Here is a 12,543-nt window from a genome sequence, read left to right as displayed (position 1 = left end):
GGAGCAGAACACAGCTCTACTGGTCCCCATTGCCCCTGACCACCAAGGCAAGTCATCCTACCAGATCTGGGAGTGCCAAGACATGAAATGCATTAAATACACAGGCCCTGAATGGAAAGGTCATTTTCTTTCCAGATGCTGTAAATAGATTTCAAGTCAGAAGCAAAACAATGCAGCAACAACTGCTTCGAAGTTCATCTCAGAGGGACTTGCTTTGGTTTCCATTGATATGGATCTGTAGATGGAAACCCAGCTCCTGCCTCACTGCAGAGGACTGCCACATTAGCATCATTAAAGCTGGTGAGAATAACTGTGCCCTGAGCTGGCTCCTGGGTGCACTGGATGTGGGTAAGTGAAGTGGTTTGGGTGCGGTACCTCAGCCCCTCACACAGGCATGGGATGCTTGGCTTGCAACCCCAGGGACAGGCTTACTTACACAATGCCAGATCCACACTTCTCACACATGGGCAGCTTCTGGGCATTCCCAATCGATGAGGCCACCTTTGTGGTGGGGGCTTTGACACTCCTAAATCCAGATGGTTTGGTAGGGTCTCCTGGAGGTGGAAGAAAAGTGCTTCAGAGCATGTGAGCTGTGTGGCTGAAGGCTATTCCACCCAAGCCAGTGCTGTGCTGGGGGATGATGTTCTTTAATCCCAGCTCTGAGGCAGGGATTCATGCATGGAAGGTGGGCAGGGATTTAGGGATGTGTGGGGAGGAGGGAGAGAAGGGACACAGCTGAACCCGGCCCTGGAAATTTGAGGGCCTGAGGTTGTGGGCAGTCAGATGAGTCTCTTCTCATCTTAAATGCCCATCAGACTTCAGCTGATGTGTTTCACATGCACAGATGCACAAAGCAAAGCAAAGCCTCAGCCCCAGCCTTGGCAGCACTCAAATCTGCCTGATGTGTCCTGATCACACACTCAGGATCAAGCTTATTTCCAGATTTGGGCTCAGAAAGAGATGGGTGTCCTGGCAAGATAGGGAGAGCTGCACAGTCCTTTTCCAGTCTGCTGTCTGCTATACAGTGGACCTGGCTGCCCCAAGACTCCTGCAAGATTTGGTTAACAAACTCCTTGTTCTTGTAGAGCCCTGAGATACTGGGGATAACCTTGCACACCCCTGCTGCTGCGTAACATGCTCCAGGGATCTCCCTAGTGCAACTTCCCTGGGGCAGGGATGTTCTGCAGGACCTTAGCAGGAGATGTGCTGACCTGGATGCCTAAAACAGCAGTGGATCCTAGATGTGGGATACGAGGCAAGCCTTTAAATCTGCAGGGAAAAAGGAGCCTCTTATAAAATGACACCAGTGATGGGACATCTTATCTATATGGCTTTTGCAAGGGGTTTCACACAAGAGAAGGAGGGTTGCTGAGACTTCCATGATATTTCACCAACACACCTTGGACTGGGAGGAACACTGATAAAAACCCTTCTGACTGGTGTCAAACCAAGAGCACACTTACAATGAGTGTTCCTGGTGCAATGGGCACAAAACCCTCCAAAGGCACACCCTAATGACCAGCAAGGTCAGGGACACGTCACAGCCCAGAGCAGCATCACTGATAGAAGAGCTGCAGGAAAAAGGGGTGAACTGCCTACCACACCTCCCTGTCACCACTGCTGACCCATGGGGCAGGTAATGCTGCACTGGTTTGCCTTTGGAGCAGCCTTCAGCTCAGAGGTTTACACCCAGTACAGAGATGCTGGTCAGAGGTGCAAGTTCCTTAACCCTCCAAACACAGCAGGAAGCACCTGGCCTCCAACAGAGTTGCTGCAAGTGACTCTCACTGGGAAGGATGCAGCAGCAACCACATTTTCAGACTCTTCCCTATCACCTCTGCCCACTCTCTCTGCCTCAACCAGCACTTTGCTCATATCAGCAACACAGACAGCATGTTTTTAAATCTCTCTAAAGGAATCAGCTTAATTAAATACCCACAGGAAACATGACAGGTTCCAGCCTGTGAAACACTCTCCACTTAGGAGTACAGGGTCAAGTCTAACCACAGACCAGTCATGGTGCTTCCAAACACCCATGCCCATGCTCAGCCCCTGGGGCCAGGCTCTCAGCTGGTGTAAGTCCGTGCAGGATACAGTCATCGATGCCCCAGGGCACTTGTCCCAGCTGCTCACAGCTGCTATTCACAAGCCATTGCCTGGAGACAGGCTGGGAGAAGCCACCATCGATGTGCCATTTATCCATTTATCGCAGGACATGCTCTGACTCAGCAGCAGTGTTTGAGGCTGGCCCAGCAGCACGGCAGGCTGGGGCACTGTCTCCTCTGGGACAGACATTCCTTTGGGGCTGTGTAACCTCCCGGCCCAGCTCCCCAAGGGTAATTATCAGCTCACGGTGGAGTAATGCCAAAGCCTATCCTGGCCTGTGATCCGGCAGGCAAACCTTGTGCCAGAGAATCCCAATAATGCTGCAAATCTTCAAAGAAAGATAAAACAGAGAGGCTTTTGCTTCTTATCTTCTTCAGCACTACTAAGCACAGGGCTGGACCTCGCTTTGTGAGAAGTCCTGGCTATTCCAGTCCCTTCCATGCAGGAGCTGAACCCTGAGGGCAAGCTGCAAACACTCAATATTTAAAAGACGCTTTCGGGTAGGTATTTTAACAGCATATTAAAGACTCAAAGATTCTGGTTTTTTTATTCCTATTGTTTCCTTATGTCCTCCATTTTGCTGTTTCCTTACAGATCCCTCAGACCTACTAGCACTTGGCTGATCTGTTTCTCTTTGTGGCAAACTGGATTAAACTGAACGTACCACTGCCAGGCTAATAACACAAAAGAGAGTCTCAACTGGCCTAAGGAAAAATAAGGGTCATTCTTGGAATTCTTTTCCTATTCATTTGTTTATTTTATTTTATTTAAGGGGAGAAGAGAGTACAATTTGGCCCCCAACTACGTTAATTAGCTTTTTTATCTTAAACTCTATAGCCCTGAACTGTGCAAGTCCAGATGTCAGATCAAGAATGCCAAGCAGAGAGAATTTTCAGAGGTTAAAAGCTATGAACTGCTCATGACTCAGCTTCCATATTATAGTCAGCTGCAGAAGTGGATCTTTTTTCTTGTGTAGGGGATTCGAGTTCAGAAGCATTAGGATTCACTGAAGAGCACTATCTTGTGTTACCATCCAAAGTCTTGAAATAAGATGTCTTTAATCAGTGAATATTATCTTAAAGGTGGCCAAACTTTAGAATGTATAGAAGAATTCTTGTGACTTTTAAAATTCCTTCTTGATAACTAAATGTTGCAGAGGTTTATTTCTTAAGCAATGATATGGACCCATAGACACTGAAACTAATCCATGATAGGAGTCAAATTAGTGACAGTGTTTGTAGATTTCTGTAGAAATAACCTACACATGCTATCTTGAACAATCAACTGCTAAGGAAGGAAAATAAAGTTTTAAATGTTACTCTTAAACACTGTACGTGGCCCAAGGAATGGCAGAAGGGAAGAGTACACTCAGATCAAGTGTGCTGTAAGTACTTACCTTTCTCTTCTGACTCCAAGATCTCTTGCAACACAAGGAATGAGGCAGACTGTCTAGGTGGCTCATTTGACTCTTGATTCTCCTGAAGCATCTTGTAAACCTCAGATTCTCTGCCTATGACACTGCTGCCTGGGGGCTGACTATGTTGATCTAAACTGAGGAAGGAACAGAGAATACTCTTGTTAAACAGATAAACACTAAAGCCAATCCCCCTAGCAAAGTTTTCACCATCATATGACTGAAGAATGAATGCACAAAACAAATGCACAACAGGAGGCCATAAATGCAGAGGTGCTGGATGTGCTCACACAGGTCAGTGCAGCCCGGGTGGGGTCACACTGGGCTGTCTGTGTTCGATACTGTGAACAGGTTCTCACTGACAGCCCCCAGCCAGTGCCCAAGTGTTCTCCCTGCTTCACAACAACTATATACTCCAGGAACTAAAGCTTTCTGCCCAGGAAATCACTGCTCTGTTAACAGGAAAATAAAGAACTCATGTGCTGGGATGGGAATCTCACATGGTAGCTGTGCCATCCATGCATGTGCCTTGCATGCACAAACTACCTTACACTGCTACTGTACACCAGTGTGAATCTCAAACTAAGTAAAGTTTATTCTATTAAAAAGAAATCCTTACCACTACCCTATGAATTAGTTCTAAATGCCACCTTCACAAAGTAAAAGCTGTAGAATCTAACCAGAAGATTCTCTGATTAGCAATAATTTAACCTGTTTTTCAAGTGAGTGTTATTATTTCCATTTTATAGGTGGAAGCTTTGAGCCACAGCCCATTTACAGCATTTAACTAAGGTTAATGAGCAGGTCAAGGGCAGAGGAGATTTCTGCCTGCTAAGGCTAAGCCCTCCTTTCAGCTGTCCCCAAGGTGCTGCTGTCAACCCTCATGTTAGGAGGGACTTGCACCCTCAGCCTAGAGCCTGAGGTGCTTCAGGGGAGGCTTTTCACAGTGCAGAATGGCAGAAAGGGCGGTCGTTGTGCCACTGGAAGGGTCTTCACAGAAAAAGAAGGAGGCTGGAGGCAGTACCTAGGATGTTCTCCACATCCAGTGGGTACCTGATAAACTACAGGCTTAAACTGCAGGAGGATATTTAGCATATCCCTTGGGAAAAGTTTTCCAATGGACACTGAAATAGCAGAGGAGATTGCCATGGACAGGTGAGCAACCTCCATAGTAAATAGTCTGGACAAATATCCACTGGGAATTATTTAAATCTATGGTTTAAATTGCTAAATGCTGGGCTAGGGGGTGGACTGAAGGACAAAGGAAGTTCCTGCCTGCCTTGTGTTCTGTAGCTGCAGTAAAACATATACAATAAAATGAGATATCTGACAAGTCTCCTCTGATGGTTCAATTCTATAATGCAGTCTTAAAAATCTAAATTGTCTATTCGGTTTCACCATTCCTGCACTCTGTGATTGCCTGAAAAGTATATAAACATCCTGAAGTTCAGACTAAATTGCAGAGGGAAATCCTTTTCTTGAGGAGGCAGCTGCATACTTTCCATGCCAATGTGCAATTGAGTCATCCAGGAGTTACTCTACATAATAAACTCTTCAAGCATTGGAGGTAAAATCATCAAATGTGTTATAAAATGCTATTTCCATAAAAAGAATTTAATAAAATGTTTCCATATTTAGTAATTTTCAGAGGAGCAGGAAGCACAGACATGCAAGCAACTGAAACTCCGAATCCTGAATCTCAGGAATTCTAAATTACTGAAGCCTCTCACCCAAAATAAAATAATGATGTGCCTTCTATTAGACAGAGAATGTCCCATGCTCCACATTACATTTAGCTCATGTAAACTCATATACTCCCACCACTCTGTCCACCCATAAAAGCATTACGCAAGAAGCCTTTCATTGCAGTTTGCATGCTAAGAATGTTTCAATAACATGCATCCAAAAAGCAAAGGCTAAATCATCTTAAAGAGCACTAGAGTCAAATAAAGCCATCACATTTTAACCATGCACTGTGGTAGTGGAAAATACACAAATCAACTCTCCCAGAGATGCACTCTATACATACGCTTACATATACAAGACTTCCAAAAGGCTATAAAAAACCCCAAATCCTAGAATTTGTACCAGCAGAGTGAAATACCTCCAACTGCCAGGGCAGAAAAAACTTCACCCAAAAGCACATGTATCTTCCGAAAGGGTAAGGCCACAGACACAGAAATTATACTTGCAGGTTAAGGAGTCTCCCTATGCCAGCTGATTTATGGTACCTCCTGTTACAAAGGTATTTTTTTGCAGCAATCACTAGCAACTGGTGTCCTTTTCCATGCACACAAGTTCCCCAATGCAGAAACTTTGTAGGGGACAACTCCAACAACCTTTACTGTGTTTCAGACTCATACAACCATTACTGGATCTCATTGTTGCTACCATGGGCAACTTGCAATGCTGACTGACTAACACTGGATCACTGAGCCTTCGATATTGGCAAGAAGATGGGAATAAAACCCATAAAAAAGAAAGAAAAGCACAGCTTATTTTTTACTAATGATATTTTACTATTTTATGCCAGCACATTTTGCAAAGTTTACAAGGATCTCAAAGCTGGGCTACAGGAAGGCCCAGTGCTCAGAGCGCTCACTTTTGGAATGAAACAATTGCTGATGTCTTTTGTGACCATTATCAGCCGTCCAGGCCAGCACAGCCAGCCAGCAGTGTGACCACTTCTGGCATGCACAGCACTGACTATAAGCCAGAGCAGTGACTTACAGCAAGTAACTGCACTGAGTAACAAGGAAGGAGTAAATCCTCAGCCTCCCATTATCTCTAGGCTGCTGGCATGCAGCAAAGCTTGGCTATGTGGGTCCATGGATGAGGACACCAGTTTTTCTGCTCTGAAATACATGGTGGTCAGCCCAGAAGAGGACTGGGAGCAGCTGAGGAGCCATGAGGTCTGGTTGTGTCCTTTTGTTCTGTCTCATGAAGGCCACAGGACTGAACACCTCCCTAGACCACGTCACACAGCTGCAAACTGCTTGTTCACATAGTGGGATAACTCTGCTGAAGGTTCACAATTCAGCCTTGCCTGGAGACCTCCTGTGAGATAGCTAAACGTGCCTTCTGCTTCACCTGTCTCAATACTGAAGTCCTCCCTGTAAAACCCTGTAGCCTGTCACTCAGAGGCATGAGCAAGGGGGTTCTCAACTTCCACAAAGCAAACATCAAAGAGCACGCAGGTCTTGTGATGCTGAGGCTCTCTGCAGGTCCTCTAAACCTCAGAGTGTGTTGAGCATCCCCCGCTCCTACAGGCAAACAGGTAGCCTGTGCTGCAGCAACCTCTGCAGACAAGTGGGCAGGGGTGGGAACATGGACTGAGCCCTCCACATGCCTGCTGCTCCAAACTCATGAATGCTATGAGCCAAAGATGGAGACCACAGGTACCTGTTTCAGCCTGAAATGAAATATGCCCAGCACAAACCCCATGGCCAGCGAAACAAAAGAACAAAGTCGTGTGGCAGCACCTGCCAGTCACAAACAACAACAATCATTTCAAGTGCAGGAGAAACACCAGCTTTCAGGATAAAGCACTCTCCTACTCTCATCAAACCCATCTGCTGCAGGTGGCTCCTCCAGGAAAGCCACCAGCTGCCATCAGGCCCCGCTATGTGGGTGTGCAGGGGCAATGGACACACTGACAGGCTAAAGCCATGTTTTGGTGTTTCCCAGAGTGTTGGGTACAGGCAAAATGCAAACGAAGCTCCTGTGAAGAGTCATGCACTAATGTCAGAAGGGTGAAATGTAAATGCTGTTTTCTTGTGACCGGCCAATGTCATGAGCCACAGACAGGGACGAGGGACTTGTGGACACCAAAATGCAGACGAGCAGATGTGCTGAGCTGGCTGCAGAGGCAGTGGACAGGTTACCTGGGGAAATCAGGGCTAACAGAAGAGATTTGCCCCTGCAGGGTGTCCATGATGTTGCTCTGCGAATAGAGCTGCAAGGGAGAATTGAACTGCCTGTGCAGCACTTTGAGTCCTGGCACCTCCACTTCCACCGGGCTGTTGGGGCAGACCTGGGCCGCGTGCTTCAGCTGCTCAGGCCCCACTCGGACCTGGCTGGGGACGGAGGAGGTGCTGTGCCTCCGCTGCGGTGACCCGGAGCTCTGTGCCTGCAGAGGGTTATAGACGGAGGCGACGGGAGCCCGCATGGCACCCACTGGCAATGGGCAGCTACGGCCCCACGTGTTCACATGGGCAGTGAAAGTTGTGTTTGTTTGGGGGTTCATTTGGAGATTACATTGTGGAATTAAGGGAAAAATGCGCAGGAGGAAGAAAGGAAAGAAGAAAGAAATTAATGAAGGATAAAATCAAATACTCCAAGCCATCAAGCAGCTGCAGAATACTGTCTGAAGGACACCCACTGAATATATGACTTTACATTAAAGGCTTCTGGCTAATGCTGTGGCTCTGGTCTTACACTCCAGGTGTGTCCACACAAAAACTAAAATGCAGGCACTCTACTGATGAGTAAATGCAGGGGTTGTAAAACCATGAACATGTGGCAGCAGGGGTTTCACTATGCACTAGCTCCCTGCACAAACACTCATGGTCCCACTGTCCAGACAAGGAATGCCACCTTCATTGCTGCTCTTCCCAAAGCTAGCCTGGGCATCCTACTGATGGGCAAGCTCACCTCCCATCCCAAAACAGATGTGCTCAGCAGCAGGGCTTCTCCCTTCCTGCCTGCTTTGTGACACCAAATCCAGTGCAGATGTTTGCTTTTTTTTCTGTATGTACCCCAGCCCTGCATTTACATCACACACCCTTTAAGGATGAAGCATGGACTAGGTCCCCAGTCATGTCACCCTGTGCAGTGGCAGGATCAAGCTGCCGGGTTCAGATAGGCTGTGTATCTGCAGGGTGCAGGATGGGGATGCAGATAAATGTCAGGTAAACCCAGAGCAAGGTCAGCCATGTACCAAATAACTCAGCAAAACAGATGGGCAGAAATTTAATGGTAGCTGGAAGGCTGTGTGTAGGGAGAACCTACTGGGAGAACCAATCCTGTGCTTGTGCAGTGGGGAGACTACAGCAGGTTTTTAGTGGCAGACTGAGGTCCCTGGCTCCCACTGAAAACTGGCAGCAATTAATTTGCTTTTGGTGACACTGTAAACAAAAGCATCCAAGGTTTCATCCACAGTTACCCCAGCATTCCTTTGCAACTTGCTGTGTTTCAGCAAGGCAAAGATTAAGGAGATGCCATGTATCCCACATGCAGCAGGGCTGGCAATGGACCTTCCTGTTAGGAGGAGCACAGTGAGCCACAGCACCAGAAGGAACCCACTTCTTTGCTGATCCCTGAAAAAAAAGGATCAGCCACAAGTTTCCAGCCAAATCTACCTGGCTTCCAGGAAAGTGCTCTCACCTGGAGGGGACTCCAGACTAGACCAGAGGTATTATTTGACTGCCAGCTGGTCCCATCAGGTTAATGCAAAGTCAGATTTTCCTTGTCCTGCTCTGCCTCTGCTCAGCCCTTGAACAAGGTTGCTGAGTCTACAAAGCAAATGAGGAACAATCTGTCACCTTGTCTGCCGGCTGCAGCACTGTAACTCTGCCTAGAAGGGACCATGTTGCAGACAGGGCTGCCAATGCAAGGGGCCAGCTTCAGTCAGGGGCAAGTTTTCAGGTTTGTGTTAAACCACAATCTCAGGTCTTTGTACCCTACAAAAACAGAGGTTGAAGTTGCTTTTGTCTCCCCATTCACAAGTCAGAAATTTAGTCGAGTATTACCAAAAGCACTGGTATTGCAGCTTTTATTGTAAAAGTGGCCAAAGTCTTCCAAGCAGTTCGATATTGTTATGCAGAGACTTAGGGCAGTTAAGTAGCCTGACCAACACAGCTAGAAAGATTTCAGACAGCTCCTGGTTTATTACCTCCAATGAAAAAAAAGGGAAACGTTAACTTCTAGGATAAAGTAATGTCTTTGGTGAGGCCCAAATGCAAATACAAAAATTAACAGGCCCTTTAAAGGTTGGGACCCTTTGTAATCTCATACATAAAATCACACAGGTATGAATGTTTCAGCTACTTTTAAAAAGTCCTGTGGAAAGCAAAGTTTGCTAACAAAACACAGAAATACCCTAACTGTGCCAGAGCCTGTTTATGAATCCCAGGCTAGCCAGAACAGGGATGGGTGCTCTTTCTGTTCTAGTTGGAACCTTTCCTGCCCAGCACTGCAGCAAAGCCGGCACAAAACATTAACTTTACAAAGTGCTCATAACAAGCTGTCAGGCACCTGTTCAGACCAGCAGGTTGGTATGTCATGCTGAACGCACGTGGAAACTGCGTCGGTCTCTGCTAAACAAAGAAACACAACAGCATTAATTTCATTTCTGCATCTCATGAAACGTTCCCCACTCCTCTGAGCCCTGCTCCTGGGAACAATATCCACGCTTGTGCCTCTGCTACTTCCCTTGATCTGGAAGAGAACTTTTCTGGGTTAACAAATTGGTGCCGTCGCAGCAAACTCGTGTCTCCTGGAGCCTTCCCCTGGAGGCCCAGGGAAGGATGGGAGGCAAAGAAGGTACTTACGGCTTGGTAGGCTCTGGGGCCCCAGGTGATGTTTTTGACTCCACCGCACTGTTGAAGGTCTGGATGTTCTCTGAGGAGTAGAGGCCTGCTGGGCTGTTGTATTGAGCAGTGATCACTCTGGGGGCAGAAGCTGTGGCAGCAGTGAAGGGCACTGCGCTCCGATTGTGTGCACTTCCTATGTGCCTTATTTCCTGCATGCAAAGGAGCAAAGGCAAAAATCAGAGGTGCTCAGGCATGCAGGTGAATGTGAGAGGGCAGCCTGGAGCAAGCAGCCACTGCACTGGTGGCCTTTGCGTGTGGTGTCAGCCGAGGAACAGGCGACCACAACCACCAAAGCAGGTGAGCATCCTCCACATGTCATGAGGGCCCACCCTGGAGGGCTTCAGGATGACCTTCAGGACATTTCAGAGTTGACATACTGGGAACATAAGAGCTGAGAAACACTGCCAGAGCTATTAGCTCAAGGTGCCACACACCTGGGAACTCCTCCAAGCCTGTGATAAGCCACAGGACCTACCTTCTCATGCAAGACTATAGATTTTAAGCATTCCTTGCAATTCCTGAGAGGAGGGTTGATTTCTATGGAAAAGTGAAGATGAGGGGCAGAAGGAGGAGCACGGCTCAATGACATCTGAAAATCTGGCTTCCCTTAGATAAGGGCTACCCAAAAGGAAGGGATTTGCCATTACAAGTGCTCTGGAGCATCTCTGCTCCTTCAGCTAAGACTGGGGTTCACAGCTCTCTTTGATGAACAACTTTGGAATTTTGGGATATGAAATTGCCAAAATAAAGGTGGGAAGATGACCATTGTTAATACAAAAGACTGTCCACAGGTAGTGACAGCTAACTGTCAGCAACTTCTTCAGCATCAGAAGTATAAGATATCACCCAGATGGTTCTGGAGGCTCCCAGCAGTATTAGTGTATACTTAGAAATATGGCTACAATTTAATAAGGGGCAAATCCAAGTTAAATAAGACACAAAGTAAGACTCTTCTTAATCACAGGCAGCGCTAACAAAAATGGGGATATTTCTAAGCCCATCATCAGTTCAGCAAGCTGGGAATTGGCAGACTTAGGGTAGAGATAACAACATCCAGGGTTTACTTTTCCCTAGAGAAAATACTTGACCAAAGCAAGTAGAAAGTACAATGGGGCCTTACTAGAGCAGGACTAACAGTCACAGAGGTGGCTGAGATATGGAGGGCTAAAAGATGGCACCGAAACATGCTTTTTGAAATGTTTCAGCCAGCTGTAAAGATTTGGCATGGCTTCAACACAGGGCTAATGTCCAATGGCATAGGATGAAACAGGGCACTTCTTAGCGTGCTGGGCCCATGGGTCCCAGCTCTAATTAACACAACCAGTTCCCACTCCCACTCTATACAGGCGCTGACTTTTACAGCAATGACGTGAGCCTTCACTGCACTGTAAACATCTCACAGCATTTGTTTGATAGAGATACAGTTACAGGATAAACAGTCTCCAGAAAAAAGTATGACTAAATCCACCTACAGATTTTTCTTTAAATCACTTTTATGTCCCCAGACTTCCTTAGGCAGCTGGATAGCCTTCCCAGACTGACAGATGGGAGTCATCTCATTTCATGGCGTTCAAATGCTACTTATGGCATCAAGCAGAGCATAGGGTCCCTCAGAGAAGAGCAGCACGGATCCAAACACTCATTAGTTACAAGTCATTTGAAATCAGTGGGGTAGCTCAAGTTGTTCAGGTGTGGGGTGACAGGGCTGCTCTCCCATGGCTTTCTGGCCAATGTGTATGGATGTCAGCCATGAAGCTTTCCCACACACCAAAGGAACAAAGAGTGGGGTAATTAGCTAATCTCCCTTTGTTTCAATCTCATTCAAACCACAGAATAGCACTCATGAAAACAGTCTTTTCCCATGGCAAAAGTGTAGACTTCAGCAAAAGAAAAAAAGTTACTTCAGCCTGTATATCACACCATAGGGAAAAATGATCTGATATCGCATTAAATACACATGCTAGCCCACCATTTGGAGGCCACAAATGGGAGAGGGTTACAGATATGCACATAAATAGTAGCTTTAATGAAAGACAGGCAGAAGATTTAGGCTAAGGGGGCTATACTCTTAGGTCAAATAGGCTCAAAGTTGAAAATGTCACAAAACGTATTGCAGAAACATTTAAGTAATAGCCAAGAATTAGAGAAAATAATTTACAGTATTTTTTTTAATTCTGATTTCCTAAGGAAGTAAAGCATCTCCATTACACACCCCACATGCACATGGGCACATTTCCACATCCACCTTTGTCAGCCAAGCCCAAATCAGCTTGACAGTGATGAAGGCCTCAAGGATCCTTAAGTTCCTACAAGTGTTCAGAAAATAAGGCAGCTAGACGAAGAAACCACTGACACCACATTAGAACCTTGATTCCAAGAAGAACTGCAACACACATTCAGGTACAGAATCCACACAGGAGCTTTTGGCCT

General features: G+C 46.5%; 1 protein-coding gene across 1 annotated transcript in view; it reads right to left on the bottom strand.

Moving 5' to 3' along the window:
• Positions 1-12,543, bottom strand: part of PDLIM1 (PDZ and LIM domain 1) — a 43,383-nt gene that overhangs the window by 944 nt on the left and 29,896 nt on the right. The window contains exons 4-6 of the mRNA XM_017807191.1: positions 10,072-10,262; positions 3,503-3,657; positions 437-554 (exon numbers count right to left, since the gene is read on the bottom strand). Coding sequence (XP_017662680.1) covers positions 437-554; positions 3,503-3,657; positions 10,072-10,262 — 464 coding nt within the window. The remainder of the gene's footprint in view (positions 1-436; positions 555-3,502; positions 3,658-10,071; positions 10,263-12,543) is intronic.

The sequence above is a fragment of the Lepidothrix coronata genome, unplaced genomic scaffold, assembly GCF_001604755.1.
Source record: "Lepidothrix coronata isolate B3197 unplaced genomic scaffold, Lepidothrix_coronata-1.0 Scaffold17, whole genome shotgun sequence".
Lineage (NCBI taxonomy): Eukaryota > Metazoa > Chordata > Aves > Passeriformes > Pipridae > Lepidothrix > Lepidothrix coronata.
This window is presented reverse-complemented; position numbering and strand designations above follow the sequence as displayed.